Source organism: Anser anser (genome assembly GCF_964211835.1).
Source record: "Anser anser genome assembly, chromosome: 2".
NCBI lineage: Eukaryota > Metazoa > Chordata > Aves > Anseriformes > Anatidae > Anser > Anser anser.
This window is the reverse complement of record NC_139721.1, coordinates 96,234,130-96,254,641: the sequence shown is the minus strand read 5'-3', so window position 1 is coordinate 96,254,641 and position 20,512 is coordinate 96,234,130. Positions and strand designations below refer to the sequence as shown.

Genomic DNA, 20,512 nt, shown 5'->3' with positions numbered 1-20,512 from the left:
ATCACTCCAGAACAGCAAGAGAAAGTAAGTGTGAGGTTTTAGTACAAACTCATTCCTGCCCTGTCAGCTGTCATCATTTTGTCACTCCACTCCTCCACCATTCATATTTCTCATCAGGATCCAATTCTGCTGGGATTCTGACACAATTTACGAGCTGTTCAGGATAGACTATATCCATTTTTAAAAACATCTGAAATGATTCATATCCGCAGGACTTTGGTATTAACCACACCATGCATCTTCCTGATCTTACTGTTTCCTAATTTTAAAATAACAACAACAACAACAAAGAGTACAAACATTAGGCAGGATAAACTGGGGCAGCAATAGGTAAAGTATGCAGGAAAACTCTTACCTCCTGCGCTAACATTGCAGGGAGGACAACAACGGACACACTCAGAGAGTATGGCAGGCAATCATCCTTGGCAGAATCCTCAAGAGATCCCTGACTCAAATTGACAGAACTGCTATCTTTCTCCGGATTCTGGATGGCAAATCCATCTTGCCGCTTTTGAGCTGGTGCAGATTTCTTATCAAAATCATGGTGAGAAGTAGGGCATTGCACAGTAACAGTGTCTCTTTCAGTGTGTACTCCTTTACAGCTGAAAATGAATTTCTAGAGTTGCAAGAGCACCTTGAAAAACTGTTCAAATAATGAGTAAAATCTCAAAGTAGCTGGCAACTATTTGGAGAATGCCAAGAAGGTCTGAATATACAACAGAGACAGAAATTTACCATCTAAAGGATGAGAATATCCCCTAAGAATATCAGGCAACAAATCTCTAGGTGCAAAAGCTTTCTTCCTGTGGTCGACACAACTCTTTCATTTGCCTATCAACTGCTTCATCAATCTGATGCTTTTGTAACACTTCTGGGATTTCTATATGACATTTCAGCACTGAGAAAAAGAAAGATTTTCAAACTATGACTTTACAGGTTTTTAACGGTGATATAGCTGAACTTTGTGATGAACTTGTGGTACTAATGAGCACCATCCCCAAAAAGCTGCTCTCAAAAGGCACCTTTACAGATTTGCAGAGGACCTATGACTCATACACTGTGCAGCCGAACTGTGTATTGCACAGTGCCCCAGTCATCTCGAGCAATTCTGGCATCTGTTGTGGCAGCAGATAATCAAAACATATTTGCATCTATTCTAAGACATAACAGGCTCATTTATTTGGTTTAGTTACTTCATCTGCTGAAAATGACGTTGACGAAAATCTCAATTATCCAAAAATGATTGATGGATACAATATAGAGGAAGCTTGCAAGTGGCATTAAACATAATGAACCTAATGGATAGCAAATGACCATTCACGGGTGTTCAAGACGATTACTTCTGACCTATGGTATGCAAAATGTCTGAAATGTGAATACATGGTTTCCAGGGTGTTTGTTCCTAAAAGTATATGCATATTGACCTCACATGAAATTACAAATTATTCCTTTTCAAGATTTGCTGGCATTTCTTGGCAAATTTATACTTTTTGTTTGCAAACGACAACACAGTAACAGCTATTTTAAGTGCATACATTTAACTTTCCTAATCATTTCAAAGAAAACACTTTTGAAACCAACAGGATAAATAATTTCAGTGATACACAAGGTGGGGGGAATGAAAGCTAGCAATCAGCAACAGAAAAGATATCCAAGAACAACATGATATTACTGAAAAAATGTAGAAACTTAAAGGTTGGTCCTCTGAATTAGTCTGGAATGTTGAAAAATCATGTCTTCCTTCCTGCAGGTTTAGATTTCAGTTTTGCACACATATATGCACACTTCTGTCCTGGTTCCAGTTAGGACAGAGTTAAGTAGCTCATAGTAGCTGGTAGGGTGCTATGTTTTGGATTAGGATGAGAAGAGCGCTGATAACATGCGGATGTTTTAATTGTTGCAGAGCAGTGTTTACACCAGGCCAAGTACTTTTCAGCTTCTCGCTCTGTCCTGCCAGCGAGCAGGCTGGGGGTGCAGCAGGAGCTGGGAGGGGACAGAGCCAGGACAGCTGACCCAAACTGGCCAAAGGGGTATTCCATACCATCTGACGTCATGCTAAACAATATATAGGGGTGGCTGGCCGGGGTGGGGGGCCGGCTGCTCAGGGATAGGCTGGGCATCGGTCAGCGGGTGGTGAGCAATTGCATTGTGCATCACTTGTTTTCTTACACATTATTATTGTTAATACTATTACCATTATCACTATTATTATTATTATTGTTATTATTATTTTCCTGTCTTAATAAACTGTCTTTATCTCAACTCACAGGCTTCACTTTCCCGTTTCTCTCCCCCATCCCAGAGAGGGAGGGGGGAGGGTGAGCGAACGGCTGTGTGGTGTTTAGCTGCCAGCCGGGTTAAACCACAACAACTTCATATACAAGCTTCCGTTGTATTACTATAGTGAGTACTACATTTATATTATGCTGTAGCTTTCACAATGTATTTTCACTTAGTTTCAACCACAGATACACTGTTTGCCAGTGAAACAAATTTATCTCCTTTTTTTTTTTTTTTTTTAAATGTGGAATATAAGGTTTACATTGCATAAGTATTCAGAGCTGGATGTTTCTAGGTCCCCCTAAACTAAGCTGTAGTAGTACCTGCTGGCAAATTTAATCAAGTCAGATCAAAGATGCTGATGGTGTAGCTGCCTATGCCACAAAAATTTATGTTCACCATACATGCAGAGTCAAATAAAATAAAGAACAGACATGAAAAAGTGATGAATAAACACTCTTCTAAATCTTTTGCGCCTCATATACAAAACAGTTTAGTAAAAATAGACAACTTTACATTAAAAAAAAATAAATATATATATATATTTTTTTCTCTTCCGGTATGAAATCAAAGTGCCCAGCATTCACTGGGTACTAAAGAGCATTTACTTAACTTTATTAATTGTTCTTAACTTCCACTTCTTGAGATTCTAGATTTGTCTAGCCTTTAACACAGATACTCATAGGAACAGGAAGCATTAGTTATATAAGTAGTCCTTAGTCCTGAGCATTATTTGTGTTAAAGAGGGCTACATGTACATTTTTCATTTGTGCAAGAATAAGATAGATATAAGATAGGCAGAACCCCAGATTCTCATTAATTTTGTTCATTGTTAAATTGGCCTTCTTGTTTTGCAGTGAGAACTTTATTTTAAATAAATCAGTAAGTACTTTTCAAAATCTTATTTGGGATCCACTTCCTTTCCCCAGCAGCTATGTAGGGATTGAAAATATATACTGTTATACATTGACTGATTTATTTACATAGTTTCTCTAGAGCCAGAAACAACTGGCCAACAAGAAAGCACAGAACAAATAGTTGCCGCAAAGTCCTACTTCTAAAACAAATTTAGTAAAGGCTGCTTTCTCAATTTACCAAAATGTGAGTTTCAGTGTTTGCAATATTCAGTTCCATGTATTTTTAGAGGAGAAGCAATTATCCACAATGAACTTATGAAAACAAAAGCACACAGCAAGTTTAGCTTTGCAATGTCTCAAAGGCCATTTAACAATTGCAACAATTGGCTATGCATCAAGATTTACACAGTTTGCTGCCCAAAGTGTCAGCTTTTACCTCAATTTCTGAATTTGCAAAAGCAAGAAAAATGTCTCCTCTTTGAAAAAAAGAACAACACACTCAATGGCATTTTTTTAAAAGTAAGAAAATTCTTGAAACAGAAGTATAATTCTATGAGATTTTGAAAACCAAATACCTAAGCCAAAACATGTAGTGAATTGCAAACCAAAAATACAATGTTGCCCTAAATTACTTCAGTTTATAAGCCATGTACACTTTTAAAATTCATCAAAACAAACAAACAAACAAACCATTTATAAAAAATTGTGCTAATCAGTTTAAGATGATGGAAAGCAGACCTCAAGAGAAGAAATGAATACTTCTCTTGTAATCTGTCCTCAGTCTACTTATTCTTTTGTGGTTAAGAAGAGGCGCAAATGACGTCTTTGGGATTGTTTTTAACAGCCAGATGAATCATCAGATTCTTTTTCAAGACATTCTGTTGATGCAGTAAGTAAACTTCCACTGGACATGAAGAAAATTATTGCTTAAAATAAGCAGGAACCTATCAGTGAATTCTACAGATGGTACACACTAACTGTGACTGTCAGATTTTTACACAATACTGGAAAAACTGCCTTAAGTCCTTTTTTTTGGCACAGAAGATTACACAATTACCACATGCTAATTAAAAATAAATTGCTAATTAATAACTAACAGTTACAAAGCCAATCAGCAATGGGTTAGAAATAATTTAAATTTTCATGATGAAATTTTCATGAGGAAGTTCCATTTCTTAGATGCTGCTTCAAATTTCTATAGAAATGGTGTTTTCTTTTGTGTCTGCTGATTAGATAACCTGTTCTGCTGCAGTTGCTAAGGTCTCTTCTGACAGCAGTGTTAAGATACATTTCTTACATCCTGGTGAATTAAACAGCGACTGACTGATTTGGAATTACCTCCTGTTACTGGTCATGGATAGAAGTGAAAAAGTGACATCACCCCAAGCTCTACATTTACTTTGTGCCCTCTGTCTTATCTTGCATAAACCAGGCTTTTCTCCTGAAAAGGACTGAAGGAATACATCAAGTAATACAATTTTGATATCATGTCAAAATCCAGATGACTGTCAGAAAAAAAAGGACAAAATTGTTGGTTACCAGATGAACAAGATAACCAGAAAAGTGGGGAAAAAAAAGCAAAGAAAGAAAGAAAGGAGACAAAGACTCTTAGGCAAGAAATAGTGTTCCAAGAATGGTTTTTCTTTCAGTCACTGAGATTATTCCATGCCTAAATCTAGCTGCTTAAAAGACTTCCTGACTTTCTGAAACTGAGTTCAGATGAAGATGTTTTCTGGAGTAATTTCTAGGACTATTCCACCAACTAGAAGGTAAGCAAACAATCTCGTAGATCCACGGTAAATGGCTTATTTTTCTCATGGCAGATGCAGTTTCCAGTATCGTGCAGATCATTCTGTTATGTACTTTTGTGCCATGTGGTAATGCATTTGTTCAGTACATTTTCAATTCAATCTGATTTTTTTTTACTTAAAAAGAAAATAATTTTTTCTCTCTCCTTTTTTTTTTTTTTGATTGAGAAAAGTGAGTTCTACATAAAACATAAACTTAGCTATCCCTGCCAGTACTTCTACACTGACCTCCACTTGAAGTGTCAGCTGTGGGGCCTTTTGCAAAGATCTGGCACCAATCCCTGTATGCCTTCTGGGAGCTCATCCTGGTGGAGGACAGCGTTGTGTTATCTTTAGGAACTCTTGCTGGCTCTTACTGGCCTATGTGTATCTTGTTAGTGGAGAAGTCCAATAGGCCATGTCACAACTGTACCACTTTAGAGCAGATGCTGCTTACACACTTAGATCTTGTGCAGGAATCACACACCACAGAGGAATAAACATCTGGGAGATATCTGGTGCAACTGGATATAGGTATATCATTTAGGGAATTAGAGATCATTGTGGTAGGAATGCTTAGAAGATTGATAAATCAGGCCGGTTTTAAACTTTGCTCTTAACCCAAGTTTAGACTGTATGTGATAATATGGGACATCTGGTGCATAAAGAACATTTGGTACCTAACTGCAGTTCACATGGCAAATTTTCATAACACGTTCATAACACGCCTAACAGACCAGGGCTGGAGCCTTGTGTAGTTAGCATAAGGCATACTAGCACCTGTTTCTGGTGATTGCAGTAGTATTTTTTTACTCAGCCATTGGATACAGAAACACTTAGATTTTATTACCAGTTCTGTTATGTTAGTGTGCCTGTATTTGAGCTCAAAACGAGTTGTTCTTAATTATATCCTGCTTAATTGATCTTACTTTTATGAGTGCAGTAGGCCACAGCTGTGGCTATGTATAACCATGAAGATCTGAGGCAAAGGTTGGACAACAGTGCAGCAAGAAGTGTGTGCCTCATCACCACACTTCTAACCAAATATCAGTGGAGAAAATGGGGCCTCCAGCACCTGGACACCCAGCCCAGCCCCACTGGGCTCCCAAGACCTGAAGACAGAAAAGTAGATGAGGCTAGCAGTGTGCTTTTGTTCAAGATAGGGCTAGTTTCACCACGGCATTCAAAACACAGCACCAATCCATCAATACCTTGCAGCCATCCTACTAAGATTTTGGAAAATGGTTAGATTTCTCTTTCAACTTTGACATGCTTTGTACTTATAGCCCTGTCAGTACATAGGCCTTGGCTTGCACGTCCTCGACCTGTGAACATTTCTTCAGCACTGTACAATGGATGGGCACTCCCCAGGCAGCCAGACTTTTCCGTACAAATGAAGATAGGCTGTATTCCTTACGTTGCTCCATCTTGGTCTGTTCATGCCTTTTTTCCCTGTGCCACCAAGTATCTTGTCTGTGGTGGGTGCCAGAGTATGACAGACCTGGAAGTCTCACATGCAGAGGAAGAAGGCTATGAAATTTACTGCCATGGGCTCAGACGGGGTAAGACTGAAATTATTGGAAGGTTGTGGTGGGCGATGGGAAAGGGCCACTGTGGCGTTTGCTACACTCACAGGTGTCACATATGTCCAAAGCTCATTCTTGTCATTACTGCTCCTTGTTTCCAGGAGTGTGTGAGAGGGATACACGTATCCCAGGCACATGGTGCCATTCTTGAAATGTGATCAAAATCCAGATTTCCTTTTACCATCCACAGGAACATGTGACAGGAATGATCACTTGTGGTTTATCTCATGCTTGTGTCATATACTGGGGAGGCAAATGGCATTTATTCCTCTAGGTTGTGTGGCCTGTGCCAGGTAAAAGCTTGGCTACCATCAGCCTGTGCAGTACTTCTAAATGCAGATCCATGCTACATGCAAAACAGAACTTGGCATCCATTAAAGAAGTAGCCTTGAGTGTTGATATCTGAAACTGGATGTAACACCTATAATGTTTTTGAACGTGACACTAGCATTCACAACTTCTAACCAGCAGTCTTCTAGGGTCTGTGCTATGGTTTTGAAAGCAACTGGTGGCTGACTGTTGTTCTTAGTGTGACCTGTTCAACTTTCTTTGCTTTGTGTGTTTATAAAGTTCCCACTCTCTTACTTTTTCTTTCAAATGACCACATAGAGCTAATAATAAGGAATTCAAAAAGAAAACCAAATCAAACTCTTAAAACAGCCAAATCTTGCTCCGTCTGCTTGATTATTTTGTCCATTATGGCCATAAAGACATACCTCAGTTAGTCTCTGGTGGCTATTTTGCTGCTTAGTTTCCACTCCTATCTTAACAAGGGACAGTATTTCATATGCTTTCATATTTCCACCCAATAAAGCTGTGCAGATACTAGCCTGTCCGATGACTGGAAAGTAACAGCCTGGTCTGTCTGGACTATGTGACAATCTGACTACTCATAAATCTCCATAATATTTTAAGGTCTGGTATTATCTCAAATCTTAAATCTTCACTCAATTAAATTTTGGTGCTCACTGTAATGCGTTAAGATGGTGTGATTAATTGTCTGATCCCCTATTTTTTTCTGCTCAGCTGGGATTTACCAACCCTGAATACACTAAGGCTTTTCACATATATCTGCTCAGATTGTACAGATGAAATCTTCAAGTCAAACGAAGAATACACAACAGACACGTTAACTATTCAGAAGGTCCTGCAAGCAACATCTGAAGATCTTTAGATGAGATAAACTAGAAACCACCTTCACATCCTCATTGGTTAACCTTGATTTATACTATATTTATGTACTTACGTATATATATACTTAAATACTTATGTGAACCTTGGTTACAATCTGATCTTGGTTACAATCTGATCTTTGTTACCTGGTATCACGGGTTTTTTTCCTCAAAATACAGGAAGTAACTTTGAGTCAATTTATCTTCACTGACCTAAACTTTTCAGATTCCATTCTAAAAACCGGTCTTTCTATTTCTCTTTATACAGAGTCCTGAGCAGGACATATGAGTAAGAGGGAAAATTGTACATGGATCTGGTGAATCAGTGTATTTCACACTGACAGAAAACAAACAAAAATTAGTCTGTTTTCAGCTGGCCTACATATGATCAAGATCAGATTTACCCATTACAAGTTTTGTAGGCAAGGGCTAATTTGGTAGGTTAGAGAGTGTGTACAAGCTTAACAAAAGTTTCCTTTCCTAAAGGAAGAAAGGTCCTTCTTGGAATATGTCCTTCTCTCAAAAGCCTGCCTCCTACCTGCACAAAAATATCAGGCTTCTTTCTGTGCCTCCATAAACTGACAAAGTGGCTAAGCAACTGGATAGACTGCCAAGTGGCTCAGTTAGGTGTTCTGAAATGTGAAGTATTGTGAAAGAGAAGTTTTAATGTTCTTGACAGGATCTTCCAGACCTGAAGGCCTAAAATATTATGCCCCAAAGCACTTAGTCATACCACCAGCTAAGGAAGATGAAAACGTAGGTATTAGGATTAGACTGAGCAAAAAAGAGGTCAGAGAGAGTTTTTGTTCTAAGTTTATGCTCATACTCCCAGCCTCAAGGCTTCAGCACTCATTCAAACAGCATCACCTATAGACATAATGCATATTGGAGTCAGCAGATAGCTCTGGCATCAGGCAGCACGCAAAGCTGCGAAGGACCTATAAAGGACAGCTGCATCCTGATCCATAGTAACAATAACTTTGACAAAACACTTTAGTATGGACAGTGGAACTATACAACCTCACTCACTCCCACTTCAGGCTAGTTGCTCTTTCTTAGTACGCCATGCACTGTTATGCTGCTTGGGTTTTGTTTCTTAATAATCCCTCCATTTTAGTCATGTTACTTGAGCTTTGAAAAACACTTACTTCTTGTTGCACTCTTGTATTCGTGAGTGGAGACATACTACAGCTACAAAGAGTAAACCCAATATTACACTCTTGTACTCAATAAATCATTACGTAAGATGTTGTTTATGTTTCATACAACCAAAAGTCAAGCCAATATACGTAGAAGGTCTGACAAGTATATGGGAATATTTATACACAAATTACCAAAACCAAACAAAAACTTCAACAAAAGCAGAAATTAAAAAATACATTGTCAAGTGTACTACATTCACAGCTATTAACAACGACATTCATATCATTTTGAGATTCTAAGCTAAGGTAGAATAAAACATCCCTGATTCTTCTTTGTCCAGGGCACCAAGTCCCAAAGATGACAGCCACATTACTTGGAAGGATTAATGCCCATATTTGTAAAAATTTGTAAAACACAAAATTATCTCAGTTCCTTTTCATGTGCACATTTTCTATATATTCAATGCTAGTATTCATGAACTTCTCTTTTGTGGTACAAACTGTGAAAAAAATTAGGTATTAGTAACATCCTTAAGGGTTATTATTCATGTTATCATGAATCAGGGGGGATGTACCTATCACTGACCAAGCCAGGTCAGTCTCTGAAAGCAAGTTGCTAATTCCTTCATGTTAGTTACCATTTATGGGCAAAATTCCTATTAATTACCCCTCAGACGTTCACGACTGTAACATGTAGCAGTCTTGGACTGCCACCTAGAAGCTAACAGTATGCTTTTGGAGTCATCTGGTCTCTCACACGCTGGTGTGTCACAGTAAATCCTTATGCAATATTTCCTAGATTGCTCATTTATTTTATCTTGTTTCATTGTCTATCAATGTTTCTACCACATAGAACTATTACGCTAGCAACAGCCTGGGCAGTAGAGATCTGCCTATGCAGCAGCACGCAGCAGTTTCTTCAGTTTTGCAACTTTCTGAACTAACAACTGTTTTTGTTTTCAAGAAATAATAATCTCTCACATTTAAGATATTTGCTTTCTGTATTCCACAACAAAAGAAATAAGAAATCCAGAAGCTTTTCCATTGCTGTCAGATCAGTTGCTGTCATTGAGCAATACAGAAAAAAACAGTAAATACCTACAGAGCTATTACATGGCCAGTTATATCGCCAGGCTCATGGTTCTACACAAGAGCTAGGAAGGTCAGAAGTCCTCCCATCATGAACAATCCTTGAGTGAATTCAGGCAAGAGGAAAAACAGGAAAAAATCCAGGAAATCTAGCAAGCAAGACACAGATTGAATCATTTACATCACTAGCATGCACACAGACTATACTGCTACAGACGAAGACATGTTTGAAGAACCAAATCATGAGATTATAAATACCTTAAGGTGATTAAGGTTGCCAGTGTGGTGTGTTTATTAGCAGGTAGTTGTCACAGCTACATAGGCACTGGCACTCAAGCATGTACTTGGCCACAAAAATGACTGACTTGCAGGAAAAACACATCCCTAGTTTCATCTCAAAGTTTACTTACTAGTCTAGCAATGTCAACAACTGGTTTTCATCACTTTGTAAAAGAATGTTAGTCATTTGAAACTAAGTCACTATTAAAAACTCATGACAAAGAGCAGACGAACCTGAAATCAATTGGTATGGACAAAATGGAGTGAAATAATTGTAAACTTACTCAGAAGAATTGCATAGTCATTCATCATGAACCCATTCTGGTTTATCCATTGCACATTTTCAGTATATTTTCAGAATTACTTTGATTCAGGAAAAAAAAAAAAAAAAAAAAAAGGGACAGTAAATTCCTAACCCCTTTTCTCTGATGTAATTTATAACATTTATAGCAACCACTAAAAATTCTAGTCTGGATAAGCCAAGCATGTCATCCTTAAATTCTTTGAGACTTTTACAGGACTATAGGCTCTAAACTAAAGAGGTATCTTTTTATTATGCTGCTCCATCCACAAGTGAAGATTTGCAGAGTCTATTAATACTGTTTATTATTGAATAGCATTATATTCAATCAGCAAACTGAGCTGAAACTGCATAAGCTGGCAGCTAAAACATTCTGACAGAAGAAAGTCCCTCCTTTGGGGAAAAATAAGGTGCCACTGAAATCAGGTACAACCTCCAGTCAAGGAGAGCTTTCATGTCTGTATAGACAATGTTTTAAACATCACCTAAAGGGTCAAGAGAAGAAACAGTCATTGGCTGTTATTCCCAAAATAAATTCCAACTAGTATGGTTTGGTCAAGGGTATAGAAAGAAAGATAAGAAACTGGGGGAAAAAAAATCCATATTCAAGGCCCTTACTATTTAATTTCCCTTTCCCAATCCCAATCCACCCCAATCAGCAATTACTAGACAGTCCCATGTAGACTTAATTGCTCATTAAAATGTTGAAGATCAGAAAAAAATGTGGGATCTACAGCACAAGACCCAAGAGGAAGAGGCTCAGCTGCAGATTAGCAAACATGGCACAACTCTGATGTTTATTTACTACTTGTTTCTAAACTTTGTAAATTCGTCAGTGGGGATGGGTCAGTGAATATCAATCTCTTCTTCTGAAGTAGATATTTTAAAGTATAAAATTTATTAATGAGATCCCTTTACATTAAGTATTCTGTGATATCTAAAATATACATATAATCCTTTTTAGGTAAGTGGCTAAAGAACAGGCTCTAGCAGTTTGTTAACATTTGGTACATGAACATTACCTCATTCTAGTGTTTCTCTTCAAGACTTGCTTTTTAATATATGAAAAGGTGCATGTTCATGAAGAAAGTGGTCTGGATAAAGAAATTAGTAGTTTTCAAAGGAAATCCCCAAACAGAACTTATACTTATGGCCTTTAACTTCCACGTGGAGGGTGGGTTAAATCTCATCTTTCATAGCTGTCTAATTTTGTAAGTCTATTATGGTTAAAAAGTTGGGTTTTTTTTCCTACTTCATGCAGGAAAAGAAAGATTATTTAAGGGCCTACTTCCAAGCGGGCCAATGCAAAGTTTTTATTAGTTCCAACACTGGAGTTTTCCACTGAAAAAATGTGATCTAATCCAAGCAGTTGGGGCATAACACAATCTCAGCACTGAAATCTTCTGCAGCTCTGTGGAAATGTTGCCTCATGCCCTGCTGCAGAATGACACTTCAGCTTGGAATGACTTGGCTGTAAGAAGGAACATCTATTCTAGCCCCTTTAAGTGACATTGCCCTACTTTTTTTCTTCATATTAGTTTCAGGAAATAAAATGAGCTCCTCAGTGTGGGGCTTTGAAAGTCACGCTTTGGTGAGCAGTCCTGGAAAGTTCAAGAAAAGTGACAAGAGATTCCCTAGTGTGGTGGTTTTACCCAGTTGGGCAGCTGAGTTCCACCACAACTGCTGTCTCACTCCCCCTACTCAAAGGGAAGGGGGAGAAATTATGATGAAAAGGGCTCGAGGGTTGAGATAAGGACAGGGAGATCACTCAAACATTGTGACAGGCAAAACAGATTCAGTATAGGGAGATTTGAGAAATTTATTGCCTGATACTAACAAGCTAGAGAAGTGAGAAACAAAGGAAAGAAACCAAAAATGCCTTCCCCCCATCCACCCTCTTCCACCTCCTCCCCCCAACCGATGCAGGGGAACGGGGAATAGGGGCTGCGGTCAGTCCCTGATGCTTTGTCCCCACCACTCCTTTACAGTCACTCTCTGCCCCTGCTCCACGTACGGTCCCTCCCACGGGATGCCGTCCTTCCCGAACTGATCCTCCGGGGGCTGTCCACAGGCAGCAGCTCTTCAAAAACTGCTCCCACACGGGTCCGTACCATGAGGTCCATCCATCAGGAGCAAACTGCTCCACCATGGGTCCCGCACGGGCAGCAGCTCCCCCCAGACCCCCTGCTCCTGCGTGGGCTCCTCTCCACGGGCTGCAGCTCTGGCCCGGGGTCTGCTCCTGTGGGGGCTCTCCATGGGCCACAGCCTCCTCCAGGCTACATCCAACTGCTCCACCGGGGGCTCCTCCACGGGCTTCAGAGTGGAGATCTGCTCCATGTGGGACCCATGGGCTGCAGGGGGACAGCCTGCTCCACCAGGGGCCTCTCCACAGGCCGCAGGGGAACTGCTGCTGCATGCCTGGAGCAACTCCTGCCCTCCCGCTGCACTCACCTTGGGGGCTGCAAGGCTGGTGCACACTCCTCACTCTCCCAGCTGCTGTTGTGCAGCAGGTTTTTTTTCCCCCTTTCTTAAATCTGCCCTCACAGAGGTGCAAACAACCTCACTTATTGGCTCGGCTCTGGGCAGCAGCAGGTCCCTTTGGAGCTGGCTGGAGCTGGCCCTTATCTAAAATGGGGCAGCTTCTGGATTCTTCTCACAGAATCCACCCCTGCAGCCCCATGCTACCAAAGCCTTGTCACGTAAACTCACTACATCTAGAACTAGATTTCCTCAAGACGCAATACACATAGCAGCACGTAGTGAGTTGGGACAGGGCTTCAGATATAAATTGGAATAACTGACTTTTTATAAACCAAGAACAACAGGCATACGTGAGATGCAAATACCTTAGAGATACCCAGGCCTGTGCGGGTACTTAAACATGTAACTCCACAAAGAAAGTTAAACCAACTTTACCTGTATCTTCTGTGCTTCATAGGGGCCACTGAGCTGCAGGCTCTGGTGGCGGTTGGAGCTAACGGCTATGGGGCGCTTTGGCAGCCATTAGAGCCATCAGGGTGCGGGCAGGCGGGGGCGAGGGGTGGGTGAGGGTCTGGAGTGGACCCGCAGGTCTGGGGGCATTTGCATGGTGGGATGTGTTTGTCTGGGATTGCTGGGTGTGTGGAGCTGTCCTTGAGGTGAGGTGGGGCCTCCTCACATGTGCTCAAAGGTCCATATGTGTGTCTGGAAGCTCATGGACACCTGGGCATGCTCACAGAGTGGGCCTGTGCAGCTGTGCATGCAGGTCTTTAATGAAATGAATTAGCCAAAGGAGGAAGCATCAGGGCAAGAGTTCTCACATTGGCCGTTACGCCTCTGTCTGTGATCTGAAAGAAGCAGTTCTAGTGTGACTGACAGGATAGTTCAACCTTGGGACATATATGCTGGTCGAGTTGTCAAATAGCACTGCCATTGGAGGTGACATTCATGGTGGCACCTTCCTTTTGCCAGGACAAAGACTACCATCTTAACCAAGAACTTTGGAAATCTCCACTCCATTTGCTGTTTTATTATTCAGCTTAGTTCCATTTGAAAGCTGAAGTCAAACTTCACCCAAGTATGTTAACTGAGATAGTTTTCCTGCCCAGTTCAAAGTTAAATAACTACTAAAAAAAAGATGAAGGATATGTTTTATTAATGGCAGAATGATGCACCAGCATTCAGTTTCGCAGTTCAGTTGTGATGAGACACCTGTAACTTACTGCTTTACAGATATCCCTGAATACAGGGAGACTGATTTGGTGTCATTTTGAGTCAAAGCTCTTTATTTTTTATTTTTTTTTTTATTTTTAAATGGTTCGCTGTCACAGCAGCTGTCATCCAGGTCCTTTTGGTCATTCTTATCACAGCAATTATAAATTTGAGCAATGCTTGAGGCCAAATAATTCTAAAGGCCTTAACAGGTTAAGAAGCTGAATGTTATTGTTTCCTGTGCTATTTTGTTGCATATTGCTCCACAGAATGCTGATGTAGAGTGCTAACCTCCATTCCGGTAAGGGCTTCAGTGGAGTTAAATTTTTTAAGGGAATCAGAAAACAGTGCTATGTTGAAAAAAATCCATATAAATCAGTTCTACATGTCACAGATAAGGCTCACTTTTCTTTAAAAAAATGTTAAATGTGCTTTGTGTTTTGATATGTTTCCTGTAATCACAGGAATATGTCAGGCAAGAAGAAAGAAATCCAACTTCAGGTATAAATCCTAATTACTTAATTCTAGAGATGAAAAGATTATTATTTTCTTGCCTTTTAAAGATGTTAAAATGTCAATCCATTTTATTTCAGGCCACAATAACCAATCAAAATGAGTGGGATGAAATGTTGCTGACAAAAGGTGTAGTAGGTACTAACTATTATTCTTTCTTGACACATACAATTTCTCATATATCGTCTAATATTTAATACATAAAGCTAGAAGACTAGTGCCATACTGTCCTCTAAATAATGGTTATACTAATATATTTAAATGGGTATGTTGTGTTTATGAATAAATCATATCTTCTATAATAAATAAATACACCATAAATCATACTTTCCATTATTTTATCTGGTTTTATACACTGATGTTTAGAAAATGCCATTCCAATATCATATTTTTGATGGTAGGCAATAGGACATTTCTGTGGAGGTTTTTTCCCTGAAATCTACGTTAATACTAGCCTACGTTAACTGAGCCTACGTTAATACTATACAGTTATACTCAGCAGTTAATCAGACAGCATTCTGAGAGCGCATCTGCTATATTCTCCCCAGTTTTCAGTTCACTGAGTCCAATAACAACATCTAGGTTTCCTAGGAATTGTATCTGGGTAGAGGGAACAAATCTGTAGTGGAATGAAATCTACAAGAGATCGATGATGGGAAAGAAATGGGCTCATGGAGGGAAAAAGCAATATTCTGAAAAGAAAAAGAAGAATCAAACAGAAAAGGAATATAAGAGAGAAATGTAGCTGTTTGAATTACTCATCTCAAATAGTATTGGAAGCAGATTGTTGATGTCAGAAGTAATTGAAGTACTAGAGGAAACCATGATGTGTATATATTGATGTGTACATGAAGTATACATGAAGTATAATTAATACATCGATGTATACATGAAGTGTTCATTGACTAGAAGAGGACTAGAGGATGCATGTGACTGCCTTCTCAGTACTATTCCAACACACTCCTAAGTATGTTTCATTTTATAAGTTCCACAAGTCAGCAGTCTGTAATTCCAAAATATTATATTTTAGTAATTCCAAAATATTATATTTTAGTAATAGATGTATATCAAGCTTGGTGTGGTCCTTGCATAGCTGTGGTAAATTTATTCAGAAAACTGAAGAATGAGTTTAGTGAAGATGACGTGTTGCATTTTGCAGTGGTAAGTATGTAAATTATATATGGAATTTGAATTCTAGTTTATGTTAGATGTATCTTTTTTTCTGCATGCATTTACAGAGTTTTCATTTTACTTTCTTTATACCAATTGAGTCACTAAAATTTTGGCCTGGTTGCCTTTTATTCTCAATATCTCCTTATATAGCTTTGTTCAGAGGTAGATTAGAAATGGTAGTAAGTGTGGAAGAAATTATAATAGAATCATAGAATCATTAAGGTTGGAAAAGACCTCCAAGATCATCTGGTCCAACCATCACCCTAACACCACTATCACCCACTCAGCTATGTTCCTAAGTACCACATCCAGAAATAATAATAGAAAGGGAGCTCACAATAATAATAACAACAAATTGTATAATTATTAATAACCTAATAATAATAGAAAAGGAGCTAATATCCTCCAGCTTTTCTTTTCCTTGATGAGAGTTGCAGAAACTTTCAAAAGCCAAGCTATATGGGTTTGTTTGTTGGTTTTAAGTCTGTTCATTATTGCCACATTTAAAACTCTTACATCCCTGAAAAAGTGTTGCATCTTTTTTTGCAAGTATTTCCTTGTATTTCATTTTTTAAAAGAACAAAAAGGGGGAGTTGAAAATAAATTATCACAAAACTGTAGTAGTAGAAATATTCCACTACACTGGCAGTTGGTATTCTGTATATCCAATATATATCCTGTATATAGGAGGCATATATATATTTGAATTAGATACATTTGTTTCACAGATTCAGTTCCTCACAGATACTGACCAAGCTCATTCTTTCTAATGTTACTGAAAACTTTCCATTTTTTGATCAAAGTTCCTTGAATTTTTGCATAAAATACGGGTATCATAAATATACAAAAAAACAGGAAGTTATGTTCAGAGGTAGTCTGAAGTGCTTTTTCATTGCATTGACCACACATCACAAAGAACTTAATAAAGTGGATAATTTCTTTTGTCAGGATTGCATATACTACTTCTCCATTTATGTATGTTTATACATGGAAAAACAGTACTAAAGTAACATTTTTCCTTGAGTAGCTGCTGTAATATGAAAGGAAGCCAGTCCCATATTACCAAACCAGCCCTTCCTTCAATACCAGCAGGTGGCATAAAGACTGCTAGTTGTATTTAAGATTGTAGTGAGATTATGTAACACAGTAGATGATGGCAGTTTTCTTTCAGACAAAATCTTTTTTTATACATATAAATATATGCATAAATATAAACACTTATGTAAGCAATTTTCTTCATCTGACTTCAGGCAGAGGCTAACAGTATTGAGACTCTGCAACCACTTAGGAATAGATGTGAACCCGTTTTTCTCTTTTGTGTTGTAAGTACACCACATTGCTTTCTGTTAATGCATTGCTTATTTTTACATTAATGTTTCAGTAGATTAAAAAGAAATGTGAAACTATATGTCATATTTATTTTTACATTAATGTTTCAGTAGATTAAAAAGAAATGTGAAACTATATGTCATATCTTTACATTTTACAGTATATAGGACCATATTATCAGATGTTGTTTACTTGATGCTCTTTCCCATGCCTAAATCTGTGGTTATCAAGCACATTTTTATTGTGGTTGCATATTCAGACAGCCACAGCAGATTTGTGGTACCCACATTTTTGGTAGTTACTGAGAAATCAGAGTAAGTTTTTCTGGGGTTGCCTCACATAAAATGCCTGCATTTGGCTACCCTGAAATGCTTATTCTGTGCACAATTTCCCTCAGGGAAAGAGATTACGTTTCCTTCCACTTCAGTTTTTTAAAAATAAGCAAATAAGATTGCCATTTTCACATTTTAGCAATTGTAATGATTCATACATTTAATGTCTCTCGTTGATGGATACAGAAAGACTGTTTTCTTAGGACTCCATTTTAGAACACTGCTAACTTAGTAGGCAGTGAGTTTTGTTGTTGTTTTCTGTTTTTTTTTTTGGGGGGGGGGTTCTTTTTATTTTGGCAGTACTAGGATTTGAATTTCAGCAACTACGGCCTAAGAACACCAATACCTTCAGAAGTCTTTCAGGTTTTTTGCATTTACTTTGAATTGTACTAGTATTGGTGAGCCTCGAAATAATATAGAAAATTAGACAGAAAAAGGAAATGAAGAAGTGAAAAAAAAAAAGAAGAAGAATCATTCTGAACCAGCTAAGGCATTAGTAGTTTTGCTGTTAACTTCAGTGAGCACAGCAAGTTGTGATGTTGCTGAGGAAAAAAAAAAAAAAAGACAACACAAAATATAACATGTTCCAAAACTCAAGTAAATATGTAAACTAAGTGACAAGAACTCACTGAGAGTTTTATTTTCTCTTTTACAGAATGGCAAAATTATTGCAATGGTGAGAGGTGCAAATGCTCCTCTTATAAGTAAGAAAATAACAGAGCTAGTACAAGAAGAGAGGGAAATTGTAGCTGGACAGAAGGAACGCCCTGAGGTATGCTCACAAAAAAAAAGATATTTAAATATAAATGAATATTTTTATTATAATTTAATGGTTTCTCTCAAAGCCCATGATAGTGTTTTCTGCAAAGTTTAATTTTTTGTGTTTTTTCCTTAGTAATAAGTGACACGTGATTTTTTTATAAATTTCTTTTAAATTGTACTTTTTAGAAACTGAAGAAATTTACAGATTGCCCTATTATTCAGAGAAATGGAGGGACGGGTTGCTAACAAAACATCTAGAAGATAAACCAGTTTTAGTCATTATCTTTTTTATGTTTAAGGACTGACATTTTTTCATATATAACTTAGGAGGTATTCACCATACGAAACAAAAACTTGGGAAATAGTCATGTCTCATTGTTTGTTTTGAGTGAAAATTGAGATGAAAGAACTCCACTTTCAGTAAAAGGAAACTTTTATCAAATTATAGCCCGGGTAAGAAAAATCAGACTAGTCCAATGTCTTCAAGTTGCAGGCTTTCCTGGATAGCAAATATGTCGCTACATGAAGAAAAAAGTGTTTTACAGATCTGAGAGCTGTGTTTGATGACTTTAGCTTCACAATGTTGATGTACTTCTCCTTTATTTGCAATTACCTTAGGTAGATGAACTTACTTTCCTAGAAGAGAAATCATCAGAAGATTCTATTGAGGAGACTGTACCTGAAGGTAAATACACTTGATTTATTTTAGAAAAGCTAACAGAAAGAAAAAAAGAACAAACATTTTTAATTATTTGATTAGGAATTGTGTACGCCAAGCTCCAATAGATTGTCCTTTGATTCATTAATAACATGACAGGTTACGACTGAGAATATCAAACTGATGGAAGGTTTTCTTCTTTGAGGAATTAAGATATTGGTCTGTCATCAGTTATTTTCAACCCCTTTCTCCGAACATACAGAGTTCACGTCATGTGCAATATTAGTGCCTGAAACTCACTTCTACTCAGTCCCTGCATTAACAATATACTTTTGTTGAGGTGATGCTTGTTAACATTTGGATGTTCTACAGAAAAAAAAAAAAAACAACAAAACAACACAACAGTATGAAGTGCATACTGTGAGGATTAAAAGAGTTAATCTGTGAAGGAATGGCATGCCTTGTATCTCAGTTTGTTTTTAATTATCTCTTTCACTAGACTAGATTTAACGCTCACATCTAAGATTTATTTCAGGCTTGTTGTGAGTTGGAACCTACATCTTTTCTATTCTTGTTATCTATGGCTACTGAAGCTTCTAAAGTTCCTGCTTTGTATATGTGTATATCATTTTGTGAGGTTGAAATGAAATAGGTTTTTCCATTTTCTCTCTTCATCTTCCTTTTTTCTCTTGTTATAAGGCACTAGATCATTGTCATGGATTAAGTCATGTATGTTCTCCTTCCCCTTCATACCTCCTTTATTGTGTGGTTCAAGTGGCATGTTCCTGACCTCAGCTTTAGCCTTTTTTTCACTTATAAATCCTCTGAGACTCAGTAATACAGTATTATAAATCCTTTAGAAATTATATACAGACTTCTCACTAATCTACAGAGTCTAAATACTCTACAAAATAGAATCATAGAACAGTTTGGGTTGGAAGTGACCCCAAGGATCACTTAATTCCAACCCCCCTGCCATGGACAGGGACACCTCCCACCAGACCAGGTTGCCGAAGGCCCCATCCAGCCTGGGCTTGAACACTTCCAGGGATGGGACATCCACAGCTCCCCTGGGCAACCTGTCCCCGTGCCTCACCTTCACCTTCACAGTGAAGAGTCTCTTCCTTATATCTAATCTAAATCTCCCCTCTTTTAGTTTAAAGCCATTACTCCTTGTCCTATCACTATGCTCCCTGACAGAGTTCCTCCTAGGCTTTCCTATAGGCCTCCTTTGGGTAAATCGGGGCACAGAGATTCAGCGTGGATTCAGCTTTAGGTTAGGGTCCTTCAGAAGCCCCAGTGCACAACACTTTGTGGTAATATATTTCTTACCACCTGCAGGTGCCGATGAGTGTTTTCTAGTATTGGCAACAAGTACTAGTCCTGTGTTTCCATTACAGCTACCATTAACTGCTTCTACAGTGTTTGAGATCTGATTGAATTACATTCTAACACTTCAACTGTAAACCTCAGATTCTGCAAAGAAAGTTTATAGTTTGTATTTTCTTTGATCACTTTCTGTCATTTAGTGGTTTTGTGTATGCTACAGATGCTGCAATAGT

General features: G+C 38.3%; 1 protein-coding gene across 1 annotated transcript in view; it reads left to right on the top strand.

Annotated features, from left to right (window-relative positions):
- The first annotated feature begins 2,111 nt into the window (after window positions 1-2,111).
- Window positions 2,112-20,512, top strand: part of NME8 (NME/NM23 family member 8) — a 36,221-nt gene continuing 17,820 nt past the window's right edge. Inside the window, exons 1-9 of the mRNA XM_083825845.1 lie at window positions 2,112-2,133; window positions 2,270-2,403; window positions 4,570-4,906; window positions 14,648-14,684; window positions 14,777-14,825; window positions 15,751-15,857; window positions 17,120-17,191; window positions 18,186-18,302; window positions 18,911-18,977. Coding sequence (XP_083681971.1) covers window positions 4,857-4,906; window positions 14,648-14,684; window positions 14,777-14,825; window positions 15,751-15,857; window positions 17,120-17,191; window positions 18,186-18,302; window positions 18,911-18,977 — 499 coding nt within the window. The 5' untranslated portion in view covers window positions 2,112-2,133; window positions 2,270-2,403; window positions 4,570-4,856. The remainder of the gene's footprint in view (window positions 2,134-2,269; window positions 2,404-4,569; window positions 4,907-14,647; window positions 14,685-14,776; window positions 14,826-15,750; window positions 15,858-17,119; window positions 17,192-18,185; window positions 18,303-18,910; window positions 18,978-20,512) is intronic.